Consider the following 17,695-nt stretch of genomic DNA (forward strand, 5'->3'; position numbering starts at 1 on the left):
TTAAAAAGAGCCTTCCACAGATTGCTTATCAGGTGTAAGGTAAAAAATAGTCACTATACATTGGAGAAACTGAACAACACCTTGACCAGTTGACCAAAATTAACAGTGAGGAGAAGATGGGACAACGTGTAGTTATTCTGACCAAGAATGCATAGCCTGAATCTAATCGTGAGGAAACCCAAAATGAGGAACATTCTATTATTAAAGGGAGGATAGGGGAGGAGACAGAAGACTGTATTTGTCAAAAACAGCTCAACACCATAAAAGACAAAGGTAGCCATGGAAATGACCCAGGGTAAAGGAGATTAAGGGAAGGTAAGCAAATCAACAAATGATAAAATAAAAATGGTAAAATCTTAACAATAGGTCAATCTGTTAAAAAAACAATTAGGAAGGCCTGACTTTGGGTTACTAACCTCATGTTTTGCCAAACAAGGTTATTACAATGCAATCATGAAAAAACCCCATACTACCACCATCTACAATTATATCACTTTGTTTAAAAAAAGTGTGAGAGGGCCTATTAAACGTCCCAAGCATAGCAATGATCTTAAATAAAAGAATGGTCCTTTAAAATGAATAAATTTAGATTTATGAAAAAGACATCACATTATCCTAATTTTTCTCATTTCCCTGTGGACCAGGGACAGCTATGTCAGCTTGGTGTTAGGGAATTAGTATTCTAAATGGTGCATTTTCGACAATGGATGAAGTACAGTTCAGTGGAAAGAGCATGGAGTCTGGAGACAAATGCTGAATTCAAATCCTGGCTCCAGCAATTACCAGCTTTGTAACCTAAGCTCTCTTAGCCAGTTTCCTCAATTGTAAGGCAGATAGCTAAGTCACAGAGTGTTAAGAGAATTAAATTAATGTATCTAGAATAATGCTTGACACAGGTGCTCAACAAATGTCTCCTCTCTTCCTTTGCTCGGTAGCCACCTTTCTGTTCTCTGGAGTTGTATATGACTGGGGCCACACTGGTCCTTTCCTCCTTGACCCAAAAACACAAACCCACGAGGATCATGTAAGAAACTGAATTATCCTGAGAATAAGCCTCCTTTGTGGAGGTAAACTTCATGAAAATAGAAGCCAGATATATTGCATAGTAGAATAAAAAGACAGAAGACTTATAAAAACAGATGAGTTGGGGCATGGCTGGTAACTGATGAGTTCTCTTAAGGAGAGAAAGACAAGAGGAAGAAAGACAGTACTTGTTTACCTTAGAAATGTCTGCTGCTCAAAAATAAGAAAAACAGTATATTTTTTCTTCATATATTCACAAGTCTATTTTGCAAATAACCATCCTTCTACTTCCAAGCGTGAAAAATAGCTTATGCCAAAAGCAAACAGTATTAAAATCGCCAATTCTTTGTTTTACTAGCTATGTATCTCTGAAGAAAAATAAAATCAATTCAGTAAAATGTCCATAAATTATGAGATTTCATCCAATTGTCTATTGCTTTTTTCCTTCCCTCCACATATTTCCTGTTTACATCTAACAGGATGATTTCCTTTTATGTTGCTAATGACAGTAATTCTTTAAAAGTCTGTTTTTTAAAATGGGAGAAAGAATTTTTAAAAAATAACTAAATTGCATCATAGCAAAAAAATTTATATTGCCAACAGAAATTTAGTTTAACATTTAAAATCTTTATAAAAGATAAATTCTGATTTTTTCCTTTATTTTATCATAATTGAAAAATGAAATCACTTAACATGAATACTTGATATATGATTTTCTTAAAACTTCTCTATGGTAAAACTACATATTTAAAGAGTGTATATAATATTATTAACACTCATGACAAATTCAAACCAACTAGCATTGGTATAGCTTCAACTTACTATTAGTTGTGGCTATTTATGGAAAAAAGGCGCAAAACTTATTAGGGCCCAGCAAACCAGAAAGACTTAATCTTACATTGTAGAGTTCAAAAGAGGCAGTACAGTGTGAAGACACTATAAACTGCCATTTCCTTCTCGTAAGTCTCTTAAAAAAAAAGGTTGGAAAAATACTCAGTACCTCAAATATAGTAACTAACAAAAATATTTCCATTAACTACTTTTTGCTCAGAGTGATTAAGGACAAAAAAAAAGGAATTCTTGTTGCTTTATTATCTGATAAACTGCTAATAAGCTCCCGTTAGAAGTTCTTTAGACATTACACCAAGTCGTCTTGGTCTTCTGATCATATATATATTCACATATATATATGCATTTTTTCAAGTAAAGAAATGTTTAACAGATGTAAACTATTTATTGAATATTTGCCACCAAATATTGTTAAATACATTATCTTGCAGCATATCGCTTTCAAGTTAAAATGTCAGAAACAAACACCAATATTTACAATTCTTTTAAGGAATGTTATATAATGACACATTAAGGCGTAAATTCTTTTGGCTTATAATTCTTAAAAGAATGATAATAGCAAAAGTGATGCAAAATCTTCAGTGTGAGATTATGATTAAGCTACATTTTACAAAAATATGGTGTAAGATGGCAATAATCCCATTCAACATCCTGGATTATTAGATCCCTTCAGGAGGGACTGATAATTTATACAGTCAAACTTTAAAATTTACAGATAAAGGCAGTCCAATACTGCCACTGAGAAATACATCTCTTAACATATACAACTTTCAGGCCACAGTTTTGAAGGTCTGAAGTATCAAGTTGGTTTGATGAATTAGTCGGTTGGCACTTATGAACACATTTATTGCCCTGTTTCAAAAAAAAAAAAAAAGAACAATTAATTTTATCCCCTCAAAAATCATCCTTTAAAAATACTTTATACTTAAAATGCCCTACTAGCAGTAGCAATAAAATCAATTTAGGGGGAAAAAAAAAAGGCTAGTATTGAGTATCATAAATTTTATCCCAGCTTGGAATTGAAGGGTCCTGCATCATTTGAAACTATCTAGGAATTACTGCCCCCTAGTGGTTCTGGCTGGCAATAAGGTGTTGGTGGGCTGCTAATGATGGGTGGCACCTCAACAACCAGAGTTCACAAAAAATAACTGGCCAAAGAAGAGGATTCAAACATAGTCTCCAGCTGCAGTTTCACAAAAGTTACCAAAATAAGATCTGCTAAAACATTATATTCATTCTCAAAATCTGTATATCAATGGGCATGATAAATACTTAAGAAAAAGCTCATTACTTTGAATCTGATTCATCCCAATCTCTCTTACCTTCTTTCAAAAAAAAAACCTGAGAATTTTAAATTACTTTTAGAATATACTTTTAAAACAAAATAATCATGTGGTTTCAATATTTATGAGTCGACAATATATAAAAATATGTTCTTAAAAATTACTTCATGCTGCACCCTATTTCCTATCAGTCCATCTTCATACGATCTGGAGCACAGAGGTGACGCCCTAGTCCCCTTGCGTGGCCTTATCAGTTTCTCAGTAGCAAAGCTAAGCTTGTACAGTTGTCCCTTGGTATCCAAGAGGGACTGGTTCCAGGACCCCCCACAGGTACCAACATCTGTGGGTGCTCAATACCCTTATATAAAATGGTGTAGTATTTGCACATAACCTATGCACATCCTCCAGTACACTTTAAATCATCTCTAGATTCTAACCTGTAATACCTAATACAATGTAAATAGCTGTAAATACAATATAAATGCTATGCAACTTTCTGGAATTTTTTTCCCCAAATATTTTCAATCCACAATTGGTTGAATTCAATCCACAATTGGTTGAATCCAGGGATGTGGAACCTGCAGATACTAAGGGCTGACTGTATCTTCATCCTAAACATCCCTCAAAAAAGGGGGACTAGGAAGAATTAGATGAATCAATGCAAATTCATCCTCCTACTGAAAAATGGCTCAAAGATCAGGCTCTATTAATAATTTTCAATTCTGATTAAACAGGGACAAAACTTGTGGCACATTATTCATACGCAAATAATGGTAATTTAAACAAGCTGCTGAATGGAGAAAAAGTAGTAGAGAGCTTGAATAATCCATATGCCTGTTTAAACTGTTAAAAATAACTATGGCACCAAGGCACCAGGATTTTTAAAAACTGAACCCAAGTGATTCTAACGTACAAACAGGAATGAGAGTGAATAATTTCAGATTAATGAAAATTATGTTCCAAATGAATTTCTACCTTTCAATGTGCTTATTCCAGGATAGTTCTCAATTAATCAGTATCATAAATAATTTTCTTAATGCAAATTATTCTTTTAATGTGTTTTTTGGTTATTTGGGCTTAGCAGGGGAGACCAAGGAAAAATAGATGTAAGTTTATTTTCAGAACACACCTGCTAGTTTATTAAACTACGTCAACAAGGTACATTTCCTCTAGACAACCTGAACAGTAGTATGAAATGAAACAACACAAAACCATTAATAATATTTAGCTCAGTATCTTTAATTTAGAATAAAATGTAAATATTTCAACCTGTTTGAACTATTTAAGATAACTATGAAAATCAATATACCATTCTAATGTATTTTTATTATTTTTTAATATTACTACAATAATATTGTAATAGTTTGACATGGATATTGGGATCTTAAAATGTCAATGGTGGGATAGGATGTTAGAGGTCCCTGCCAATTAGAGCTGAAATAATCACCATTTATTCTTCTGCTTCAAGCACTGTAGGAAATTGGTCTTGTCCACAAAACTCTACTTGAGGTACAAAGAATTCTCTGTAAGGTATGAGGCTGCAGAAGACATAGCCTCTGCATCAGTTTATACATTATATGTACATGTGTATTATACATAAATCACATAAGATTACTTGGCTTTCTAGAATGTTCTACAGCCAGTGTATGTAAATTTTAAAATAATGTCCTATTTACCTTTTTAGTATACTTCCTGTCTTATAGAAAGCCCTCCCTATTCCAGGACAGTGGATCACAGCCGTTTACAGCATTTTAAAAACACGTGAAGCACTTTTACAAAAACACACCTGAACCCTGACCCCACTCCAAGGCAATGGAGTCAGAATTCTGAAGATAGGGCCAAGGCACTGGGATTTTAAAACACTGAACCCAAGTGACTGTAATGTACAAACAGGATTGAGAACCACTGTTTTAACAATAGTGCAGCAGTTCTTAACAGACCTGCAGGATCCATGACATCTGGAAATTTCTCAGAAATGTAAATTCTTGGGCCCACCCTAGACCTACAGACCTAGAAACTCTGGGTGGGACCCAAAAGCAATCTGTCTTTAACAAGCCCTCCTCCAGATGATTCTGAGGCTATTAAAGTTTGAGAATCACTGCTTCAGGGGTTGGTAAAGTAGGCCAGTAAGCCAAATCTCACTCACTGTATGGTCTCCGAGCTAGGAATACTTTTACATTTGAAACAGTACAATATTTTTTAAACATCAAAATATTATGATGTGACAGCTCAATTATAATTCAGTGTCTATAATATAAGGTTTTGTTAGAACACAGCCACAAAAATGCCACTTGTTCCCACACTGTCTACAGCTGCTTCTGCACTACAAAAGCAGAGGTGAAGTGCCGCAGCTGCAACAAGCCCACCAAGTCAAAATATCTGCCATCTGGCCCTTTTCAGAAAAAAGTCTGCAACTCCTGCTCCAGACTAGAGTTATGGCTGGATTATCAACCATTCCCTTTCTTTTTTTTTTTTTTTTTTTTTTTTTTTTGCGGTATGCGGGCCTCTCACTGTTGTGGCCTCTCCCGTTGCGGAGCACAGGCTCCGGACGCGCAGGTCCAGCGGCCATGGCTCACGGGCCCAGCCGCTCCGCGGCATATGGGATCCCCCCAGACCGGGGCACGAACCCATATCCCCTGCATCGGCAGGCGGACTCTCAACCACTTGCGCCACCAGGGAGGCCCCCCTTTCTATTTTTAACAGTCTATCTTAGTAAGTTGGTGTAAGTATTAATAATATAGTAAAAGGGTTTAATTTATATGGTTTTAGTATCATATAAAACCACATAATTTTCTAATTTTTAAAAGAAAAGGATGATAAATGACAATACTTACTTGCCATCTTTAAAATAGGTTTTCAGAGTATCACTGAAACTTTTGGAGTACTTTACAAATTCTTTCTTTTGGTGTTCAAGTGCCTGCAGACATCAAAAATAATTTTTAAAAATACTAAATAAGAAAAGAGAAGTAACACAAAAGCCAAAGTCAAAGACAGGAGATTACACAGAATATGAATGTACCTTATATTACAGATAAGCATTTTTAGGAGTATTTACTTAAATATATGTAACAGCATATTTAAATGCAAGGACAAACCCAGTCATTAATGATACAAAACCATTTCCAATAATTCAACAGTCTTATTATTTAATTCAGTAAAACGACAAGGTGTAAACCAATATCTAGAGTGGCAGCTTGCAAGGCTTCTACTAAACTTACCCTGCGGTTCTGGTATTGATATTTCTTGAAGACACTGTTCACTGTATCAAGAAGTTCTTTTATTGCACTAGCTATATCCCTGTTGGGTGAGGAAAAAAGAATCTTCTTAAAATCAGTTTCATTTGAAAGAAGTCTACATTTTTCTTTTAAGAATCATTGCACTGTTAACTACCATATGAACACTGCATCAAGCACAAATACTTGACTGGCTAGTTGAATGGGGGTTTTAGCCTGTACCCTCCTGTGATCCCAGCTACTCTTGCACTGCTGACAAAACACTGCACAACTAACATCAGCTTTCCCAAATCAGTAACATTTCATTCAGCATTACTTACTCAGATTTATAAGAAAATACCTCTGCCTCTCACCTTTTCTGGTTACGATTCTTCCTTTTTCTGGCTCATGTAGGTGAATTCAAGCAACCGTATCATCCACTTTTGCTATTTCATGAACAATTATATGAAATTTTGCTATTACATGTAACTCATTGCTGTACTTAAAACACCAAGTTACAGACCTGATGTAGTTTTGAAACATAGTTTCAAACATAGTTCTGATGTTTAAAATATTTCCTCCTCAGATGTAGCTCTTCTCTCTTAAGACAAATCTATTCTCTTCCAAACCTTTGCTGACACTATTTCCTTTAGAAAATATATTTAAATTTCTGGGAGACAATATCAGAATATTCTTCTACCTTACTTAACCTTTTCAGCAATCATCCTTTGAGTATATATGTATCAGCACTTTTCTCCCCTTTCTAAAGAAAGAGAGAAGAAATCAATAATTCTCATTTGACTTGACTATTCTTCCTATCCATGTACCATTTTTTAAAAAGTCTTCTTATCTTTTGTATCTATGCCCTTTTCAATTTCCATGTTCTAACTTCATAGTAATATTTTGGCAAACTGAACTTACTGTAATTCTGCATTTTCAAATAGCCTCTCAGCCTCTAAGGCAAACCTCTTTTTCACATCCATCCTCTTAGCTGTTAATTGCTACAAAAACTTTTACTGTTCAAATGCAATGCAAGTGTGAAGATATGAATCAGTAAAACGTCAACCTAGACCACCCCAAACGTAACCTTTTATTACCTACTTTTTAGTCACAAATCTCAGATTTCAGTTATTTCACACCTAAAACATTTCAGCTATACTATTTAAAGAAAACCAAAAAGCTCCGTGTCCAGATTTTTGTGTGTATGTGTGTGTTTCATAGCTTACTTCTAGTAAATAAGCAAATGGAAATTCTAAAAATTACAAATATACAGAATTTTGGTATAAAAAAGTATTTTAGCCTATTCTGAAGTAGTAATGATATTTTTATTAAATATTTCAATAACTATTTCCTTATGACCTCTTGTATTTCAAATATCGGCATCAGGCTGAAGCATTGAAACATTAGATATTCAAACAGGATAATGAATTTACATAATTACATCTGTCCACTCTTTTTGTTTTTTGGCCTCTAGTAATAACAATTTTAAGTTACATTAACTATTCCTTTCCTTTATCTTTTCGAGAAAGTTGAATCCTTCTGTATTGCTGTGATGGGCGTAAGCCCCCTACTGCTTAATAAAACGGTGTCATATGACCATCCCATTATGTAAGAAAAATTAGTTTCAACAAATAAAAAATGTCAAATCTCTGAATATGGAAGATTCTTCAAACCCACAGTAAGCTTATTCAAAAGGGATACAACAAAGAAAATTATAGTGATCAGACAGCTGTTTATACACAATCATACCTTGTTGTGTACTTCAACGAATATTGGGAGTCTGTATGTACTTTAAAAGAAAAGGTAAAAAAATCTCCCCAGGTGATTCTGCTGATGAACCAGGTTTGGAAACCACTGCTTGGAAACCCAGAAGCTAGAGCTAATCCTTGATCCACTATTTGCCACGGAGCTTTATAAAAACCAAGGCTGTTTATCCCTAGTCCTGGCCTTTTCTAAAACAATCTGCAGCAATTTATGTCAAATATTATGTCATCTGTATGTACATGGAACAGCATTTTCATTTATGGCACTAAGGTTTGCACCAGGGAAGCTAAATTATTTTAGTAACTACCCGAGGGTTTGTTTCCTATAAGAGAAAATACCGGCACACACACACAAAATATTTCAGACAATTAAACAAAATAAAGAACTGGGGAAAATCTGAGGATAAAATAATTATAATGCAATTATATGCAGTTTGGAGTTAATGGATTCTGTGATACGGGACATATAGTATGTGTAAGTAGGAAGGAATTTTAGCAACTTGCAGGTTGCTAAAGGGGTTAATAAGGGGGCAACTCTGGGGAACATATACGCTGAAAGAGAGGACCACAGGCATCAGAAGAAATGTAGTACATCTTATTAAAAAAATTGCATGGGGCTTCCCTGGTGGCGCAGTGGTTGAGAGTCCGCCTGCCGATGCAGGGGACGCGGGTTCGTGCCCCGGTCTGGGAAGATCCCACATGCCGCAGAGCAGCTGGGCCCGTGAGCCATGGCCGCTGAGCCTGTGCGTCCGGAGCCTGTGCTCTGCAACGGGAGAGGCCACAACAGTGAGAGGCCCGCATACCGCAAAAAAAAAAAAAAAAAAAAAAAAAAAAAAAATTGCATGGAATAGTAGAGCTTCTAACTGTATCAACCAAATTTGTATAATTATGTTTATACAAACAATCTAAAGGAATGAAATTCCTACACTGTATGTTTGGTTTCGTCTAGACTGGACACCTCTGGAAAAGCTATCTTGAGGCCAGCATCAAAACCAAAAGCTGGTAAATTTTCACCTCTGAATATGCAAATGTAGATTATAAAGAGTAAACAGGGGCTTCCCTGGTGGCGCAGTGGTTGAGAGTCCGCCTGCCGATGCAGGGGACACGGGTTCATGCCCAGTCCGGAAAGATCCCACATGCCACGGAGCGGCTAGGCCTGTGAGCCATGGCCCCTGAGCCTGCGCGTCTGGAGCCTGTGCTCCGCAATGGGAGAGGCCACAACAGTGAGAGGCCCGCGTACCACAAAAAAAAAAAAAAAAAAAAAAAAGGGTAAACAGATAAATGCATAGCTTTCTGGACTATTAAATCACCAGTTTCCACTAGTCATCCATTAATTGGAATGTATCCTAAGAATTAATTTTATAAAATATTTGCATAAGCTCAAATGTAGTCAAACACATTCATTAATCAAAAGTACTTTTAAAATAATTTGTTTGCTGGATCATTTTTCCTAATCAACTTCATAGAGAGAGGGAAAAAAAATCTTATTTCACAATGCTTTAGGTGCTGTGAGTGTATGCTAGGTTCTGTGCTAGGTACCATGTATATCATTTCAATTCTCACAACTATTACCCTCATCTTCACAGGCAGAAACTAGAATCACAGAAGCTAAGCAAATTATCCAAGGTCACACAGCAAAATGCTGGAATGGGGAGTCAAACCTAAGTCTGCTGATATATACAAACATATATGGATATTTGTTAGCTGACAGGAATCTTTCCTCCTATAACATTTTGTACAGTACTTCGTATAGTAGGTATTTGATCCATGCTTATTGAAAAATATTGTTAAAATATTTTGAAAGAGGATATCCACCTTAAATATGAGAAAGTAAAATATTTTAAAGAAAAATAATAACTGTACAATATGTTGTGCTTGAAGGATAAACCATTTTATATTTTGGTGCAATTTTATCCACTAATTTGTCAAACAATTAACACTGCTAACAATATATATCAAAAGTTATCAATATATATCAGTGATACAAATAATTATACCTTAGCCATCCATGCTAATGCACAGATGGTTGAATTTCAGTCTCAAAAACAATACATATTATCAACAAACTTTCCATGGCAAATTATCCCTCCTAAAATGGATACGAAATAAATTTTAATTGCCAATAATCTTAATTCAGTTGGCTGAGTACACTCCAGAAAACAGAAATGAAATATTACTATTGCCCCATAAATGAGAGACAAAACCCTAATTCAGCCTTTGTCAATGACTAAGGACAAGACTCTTAGGCTCTTGACCTCAACTCCCTTTTGATCAAAATGCAGCTATTAATAAACTGGTTTTCAAACTGTATCTCTTTAGAGCCACACTGGGTTTAGAAGAGATGTCTCCAGGACTTCCTAAGATGGAAAGAGGGTATCAAAATAGCAGGATGAAGGCTCCGGACCTACCATCTCTATCCGAGCTTCAACTACAACACCATTCTGCCTCTTTCCTACTGACACCCTAGATAGGATGTCCTTTACCACACCTCTTCCAAACAGCAGAACATTCTTTTTTTCAATCACCAGATTAGATGAACATTATGAATCTATGACTGGGAAGCAGCAGAGAAGTCCCTGGAGTCAGTCTGCTTAGGTTCAAACCAAGTTATAGAAATGTAGCATACGATCACCAAAGTAAATTAAATCTTAAATTATTTCAAAATTTTAGAAGTGTTTAAACAGCTGTGTTTGAGGTCACTGATAATTTATCCTTTTATGGGCCAAACATGTTCACTTTATACCAAACTGAAAATAAAAAGTTGTATTAAAAACTGTTAAAGAAAGTTGGGGTTTTCCAATAAAGGTAAAATATTTACCTTAGGGTTCATCCCCTGTAACATGGATTTTGGCTAGTCAATGAAGTCTTTTGTACTTTCTGATCCTCAATTAGAGGACCAAAAAGAAGAGGGTCACTCCTTGATAGCTGGCTTGGTACCTATCACCGTTATTTTCTAAAATGGGTCATACTCCTCCCTCTAACCCACTCAAAACAGGTGGCCAGGGCTTCCCTGGTGGCGCAGTGGTTGAGAGTCCGCCTGCCGATGTAGGGGACATGGGTTCACGCCCCGGTCTGGGAAGATCCCACATGCCGCGGAGCAGCTGGGCCCGTGAGCCATGGCCGCTGAGCCTGCGCGTCCGGAGCCTGTGCTCCGCAACGGGAGAGGCCACAGCAGTGAGAGGCCCACATACCACAAAAAAAAAAAAAAAAAAAAAAAAAAAAAACAGGTGGCCAAATAGCTAAAATAGAATTTTGCAATGTGAATTACAAGGAATACTCTTCCCCTGAGAAGTATGCTAATATTTATTCCAAGGCAGCCTCCTTCAGTTCTTTAAAGATACAATGTATGATGCAGCTTCTTCCAGAAAAAGATCTGTGCTAAGTTCTTCCTTTCTAGCAATTTCTACTTGTGGTGTCACCAAAAGGTTGCATGGATAGTGCCACTACAGTTATTCCCGGCTTTCTCTGTTTTCTACCCATTGAAGCTGAAGAAAACTATCTGACTCTTTAGTTTGAAAATACTTATCTAGCAATTATGCTTGGAGCTTCCCCCTCATTCCTCCGCCCTCTCACCCCTGAGGAGAGTGCCCCTGGGTTGAGGCACTCGTGCCCCTGCTCGAGAATGATGACCCTTTTTGCTTGCTGCCCATCAACCAGCCTCCTGGTCTCACACATTTCTCAGTCTTTTTTAACCTACATCCCAAAGGCAAGGATTTTTGGAGGTTCACCATTTGGTCAACATTAGAAAGTGCTATTTATCACTAAGGGTACATTATTATGCTAATGACTTGTACCATTTCTGAAATAAAAACAATATTGCTATCCTTCGTTATCAATCTCTATAATTTATCCAACTCCTCTCTTCGCTTTAATCTGACATTTACATTTTTCCATTTCTCACGAAGTTCAAACTGCATTCCAGTTTATGCACATTTCACTGTTTTTAAACATTCTAAAAAATGTTACTGTACTCAGAAGCCAAAGGCACAGTTTAGAAGTTAATAATAAAAATGTAGCAATTAAAATTTTCAAATTTTTTATTTCAATTTAATATTAATATCATACCAAAGTAAAACATACAGAATGAGTGGCTCCTTTGAAGTACTTTAAAAAATAAGAACCAAATAAAAAGTTGCTTACTTGATTGTCTGCAGAAACCTCACTCTGTCATTGATCTCATCTGGGATCTTACTGAGAATTTGTTTAAGTGCTCGTGCCTTTTCGTTTAGGTCCTGGAATTCTGGCTCCGGTCGTTCAATCATATACTCTGATAAAATACATAATAAAAAAAAAATGCAACTTGCTGCCAAATTCAAGTCTAAGAATTTCCAATGTGTTCGTCAAGGAGGTGGTGGGGAGGAGGGGGGAGATAAAGGCCAGATAATTAGGGAAGACAAGGTTGCAAAGCAGAAGTCATTACAGTTCAACTTAGTTCTGTAATTATATTAGGGCTCCCTCCAAATAAAATATCAGAAAATGAAAGACTGAACATTTTCAATTTGGGGTAAATGGAAACCCATGAAACCTTAAAAATTAAAAAGATTAAAAAATAAATAAATAAATAAAATTTAAAAGGGAGGCTTAATCAAGTTTTTCAGGCCTCTCAAGCTACATTTCACAAGGAAACCTTAAAGTAAGTAACATTTGTAACAAATACAATGGCAATGGGGAATATGAGTTTAATAAAAACCTCTATACTGAATGTACTACCAGATTCATTATAGACTTGGAAACATTACAACTCTACCAACTCTTCAATATAACCCTGTCTAACAGGCTACAGATGCTCAAATCTAGAATAATGATGAAGACTTTCTCATAATTTATGGGATCAGTTAAAAACATCTACATCTACTTTTGTTCTCCCTTAATAAACATGGGAAATTATACCTTTATGTTTTTCTAAATTAGTGGGAACTGAATTTAATTCAGTTAAACTAAATTTAACTGAAACCCATTTCTAATTATTTAAAAAAGCAAAAATGTGAAAAGAGGCCAAAAGGATGATTATTACATTGTTCTCTCGAATCTGTGTTTGAAAAATAAAACGCAATACTAAAGTTTAAAAAGAAGAAACTCATTACTTTCAAACTGGTATTTGCATAAAGTCAACACAAAATAAAATAACCATTCCAAACAGCTTGTCTCTTGGTGAAACTAGAACTCATCAAACATATTAATTAGTAGGGGAAAAAATTAAAGCATGCAGCATAAACACATGCTTTACTTCAAGTAATTAAATCTGGCAAATATAAAATAAAATTAAGAACTACATTTCTATTTTATATGGGTTTATTTTTTCCCACTTTCAAAACAATAACAATAAGAGGGAAGGGAGGAGAAGGGGAGGAAGTCCCTTTTATCAAATAAGAAAGATCTGGAGGAAAAGCTTTTCAACAAGTATAAGGAACTAAACAAGACTCTTTCTGATTACCTTCTACATCATCAGCTGCCATTCGAAGAAGGGACTCTGTGAAGTTGACTTCTACACTTTTTTTCTCTAAAATTTTCATAATGATGTCTTGTGTGAGTCCTGGATTTTCTTTTTCAGCCTATAAGAAAGAGAAAGCTAGTTTTGAAATATAGAAACTAAATCAGCATTTCAAAGCTAAAACCTAATTGTTTAGAACCTGTTGGGACCTCCTTAAACTGATCAACTTATAAATAAGAGCAGAAATCTTTGCAAAGCAGGTGTCGTGATGGCACTCACTTATGTTTGGGTACAGCTTGTGCATCCGTAACTTCTTATTACAGACATGGTCCCATTTTCCATTTCAACATAAAGTATTTAACATTTCCTACTTCTCATTTACACTCTCTTGCAATCAAACTATTAACAAACGTAGAAATAAAGATTATATATATACTGGTAGCTCTCCAATTACTTTTCAATAGGTTAAAGACTGAAGATTTTTAGCTTTTTTTTCATTACATAATATTTCGACTTGAGGATCAAGCAGTAACTCATCTCACCAATTTTTTTTTGCAGATTCTTTACATTTAAATTAACAGAATGTCAGGAAAAACAAACCAAAACAAAAAAAAAATAACCCTTCTTTTGGAGGTTTTTTGTTTTTTGTTTTTTTTGCGGTACACAGGCCTCTCACTGTTGTGGCCTCTCCCGTTGCCAGACGTGCAGGCTCAGCGGCCGTGGCTCACGGGCCCAGCCGCTCCGCGGCATGTGGGATCTTCCCAGACCAGGGCACGAACCCGTGTCCCCTGCATCGGCAGGTGGACTCTCAACCACTGCGCCACCAGGAAAGCCCCTTTTGGAGGTTTTATTGAAGCTATGTGATCCCTTAACTACATTCCCACACAATGATTTTCATTCCCTATTTTTGCAGCAAGAGTATTTCCTTCACTAGCTTTCACAACATCATCAATCCTTTTACTACCTCCTGAGCTTGTTTTGCTAATGAGTTTGCATTGATTCGATGTTACTCACACGCCCTATGGTACTAAAATCTTCTAGTCATTTCAAGATGGAGCGTAAAGAGTTCTGAGTTTACCAAAGTTAATTTTCGAGATTTTGGTTTTCCCTTGTAATTCTGTCCCATTTTATTTTAAAAAATTTTATAATCACATTCTGTTTCTTTTAGGATGCCTGCCAATTTTAATCATTATGCTGATGATTTCCTATCTTTTTTGCCCTGATATTAAATAACAAACAGAAACACAACTTATGATCTATCAGATAGCAATCTATTTGCTTCCTGATGTGCCAATTATGTTTAACCTCTGCCTCCTCAATTCCATTCTGGTATCACTGCAGATTCAGCTTTATTTGGTTCCTATTGCTCTTCACATTATAACACCTTGTTTCTCATTAATTTCAAGTACCAAAAATTGAAAGGTTATGGAATGAAAGGAAAAAAAATATACACATTTATCTCAATCCTGGGATCATTTTAACTGCTGTCAAATGCTGTACAGGAAAATCATTTTGATAGTTGATTAATAATAATAAAATATGTCCTACTGAATTCCGTTTCTTTCATAACCTGTTTTGATTTTTCCTCTCATGAATATATTTAAGGAAGAATCTACCTTAATAAATAAGATTTGCCATTAAAAGAAAAGCTGTACAAATATGGCTTAAGACGGTATCAACATTATTAATCTGGTAAACTGCCACAAAATAACATACAGTATACTAATTAAATAAGCCACTATTTGATAACAGTGGTTTATCTTCTCTAAGTAGCATTAAATCTACCTACATAATGAATTATCTTGGAAAGCAGGGGAGCATTCTCTATGTGCTTCCAGAGAATGCCAACAGAAAAATAATGCCTCTCTGATTAACTTATAATAAGCTACTGAAAGAATTAAATGCTGAAAGCCTGAGAACAAAGTTTTCAATACCAAGTTCATTTGCAGTCCCCAAATGCCAAAGCTGGAGCATTACAGAGTTCTTACGGAGGTCCCTAACTTTCTTGTTCACAGTGTTCTCAGTACCAAAAGAAATACCTAACAGTGCTGCATATTAAGTGAAGTACAAACAACTTAATGAATACTTACATCCTAACAACTTAGTAACCTTTAAAATTACATGAATTGAAAGAAAAATATTTTATTTTATTCTTAAATAACCACAATCCCTAATGAGATGTGTGCACCTGTTGGGCACTGCACAATTTCTCAAATGTTGGAATTAGACCCTTCCACCCTCATTTCCTGTTGTACATTGATTTTCTTGTGATACTTGCATTCTATCAATAGCAGTGGCCAAAAGTCCAGTTTCACAAAGATATGACATCATTGAAAGGAATGCAGCCCAATCAAATATGCTGAAACTGCAAACTATTTCAAGAGAGTCATTCACACAGTGTCAACCTAATGTTGAGTATCACTGCGTTCCTTCAAATTTTTAAAATATCCCATGACACCACTCTGAGTCTGCTGCATGGTCCTGGTGTGCCTCGGCACATACTTTGGGAACAGTAGCCTAGCATCTTAGCTATTTTTTTTATTTTAAAAGCCTTAAATTTAATCAGTGATTCTAGTTGACAAAACAAATATATCTACCCTTAAATCAGAGACTCTATCTCTACCTTCAAGATATCCTTCAGAATACAACCTTAAACTCTGCTGTCCAACTTTTCTGAAAAATCCAAGAGTGAGAGAAAACTATCCCAAAGGCAGTAACATCCACGCTTGTGGAGCAATGATTCTCAACACTATCAGAACCTCCCAGAGGGAAAAGGAATCAACAGCAGGATAGATATCATAAAAGACAATATTAACTAGTATTGTTTTATCTTTGGAAAAATTATTTTAATCCTTTTTCTCCAGATAACAAAACTAGATATTAAAGCTTGATAAATATCACTGTTGTTGTGGACCAAGAACTGGAACATGAATATATATATATATATATATATATGGATATAAATATGGATATATGGCTGGGCAAGAAACATGAAACAAGGTTTTTTTAATCTTTTTCAAATAAGTTACAGTGTAAAAATTACAAAAATCTTAAACTTTTTAATGCATGTCCTCCTTTAAAGTCATTTGAAATTCTAACAAATTAAATATAGTAATTAAGAATAAATCAATGCAAAACTAATATATTTTCCTCCAAATAACTTCCACTATCCCCAATTAAGAATCAGTGCCATGGATAAAATTATCCATGTATTAAACCAGATCTATAATAATCACATAATTTAAACACAGTTTGCTTTTTAACTGTACTTTAGAGTTAAAACATCATATATATATGAAATTCATATTTTAATGAATTTCATTATTTTATCTCTTTTATGAATGTCATTGAGTATATAGCATATACTACTTCAGAGAGGGTCTTCTTTATGAGGACACACAGGAGAAATTTCTCTCTGTTCCTGATATCAGAAAAGCTAAAAAACTGACTTTTGCCTTATCGATACTACAGTGTGCAACAGATCACTTTTCCTTCTTTTCTTTGGCCACAAAGATGCTTAAAACAGTCCCCATCTTGCCTCCCTAATGACCAAATATACCCTTCCAAACCACACTGATACTTAATGGAAAGAAGAAAAAAAACACTAAGGATGGTGCTGCTTCACTGATTCTCTTCATTAACCCAATGATTTGGCAGGAGGTATTTTAATGAAATTAGTATGTATGTGTACACAGGCACTGCATTTTAGAGTATTAAACAAATCAAAATAGCTCTAATCCAACACAACACACACAATGTAATTTCTTCTAGTGAAATATGCAGATGTCTAATGACATTATTTGTGCTATCAGTTAAGAGTGGTATAAATAAACTAATCTTTGCCATAAAAAGAAATCAAGCTGGATGGATTTATAGTTTCAACTCCAATGAGACTCAACTGTAAGTTTTTTCTAGATTTAAACATTAAAATACCTTCCTTGAAATATAAGTTGTTTTAGCTATTGATGGGAGCAAACACACAAAAAGTAAATAAAAATTAAGACTTTGGGTATCTTCATGTGTATTTAGGATGGGATGAATTAAGTTTTACATGAAAGACTGTACCCAATATGTGAAGTAGGGTTGTCCAATAAATATAATGCAAGAAACAATGAGGAGCCTATGTAATTTTAA

The 17,695-nt window shown here is 35.2% G+C and overlaps 1 protein-coding gene across 3 annotated transcripts in view; it reads right to left on the reverse strand.

Annotated features, from left to right (window-relative positions):
* Positions 1-1,748: 1,748 nt before the first annotated feature.
* PDCD10 (programmed cell death 10) overlaps positions 1,749-17,695 on the reverse strand; it is a 41,828-nt gene continuing 25,881 nt past the window's right edge. For all 3 annotated transcript variants that reach the window (XM_060099091.1, XM_060099092.1, XM_060099094.1), the window contains exons 4-8: positions 13,565-13,682; positions 12,271-12,397; positions 6,374-6,452; positions 5,990-6,072; positions 1,749-2,724 (exon numbers count right to left, since the gene is read on the reverse strand). In XM_060099091.1, the coding sequence (XP_059955074.1) occupies positions 2,643-2,724; positions 5,990-6,072; positions 6,374-6,452; positions 12,271-12,397; positions 13,565-13,682 (489 nt within the window). In that variant the 3' untranslated portion in view covers positions 1,749-2,642. The remainder of the gene's footprint in view (positions 2,725-5,989; positions 6,073-6,373; positions 6,453-12,270; positions 12,398-13,564; positions 13,683-17,695) is intronic.

This window comes from Mesoplodon densirostris, chromosome 5, assembly GCF_025265405.1.
Source record: "Mesoplodon densirostris isolate mMesDen1 chromosome 5, mMesDen1 primary haplotype, whole genome shotgun sequence".
Lineage (NCBI taxonomy): Eukaryota > Metazoa > Chordata > Mammalia > Artiodactyla > Ziphiidae > Mesoplodon > Mesoplodon densirostris.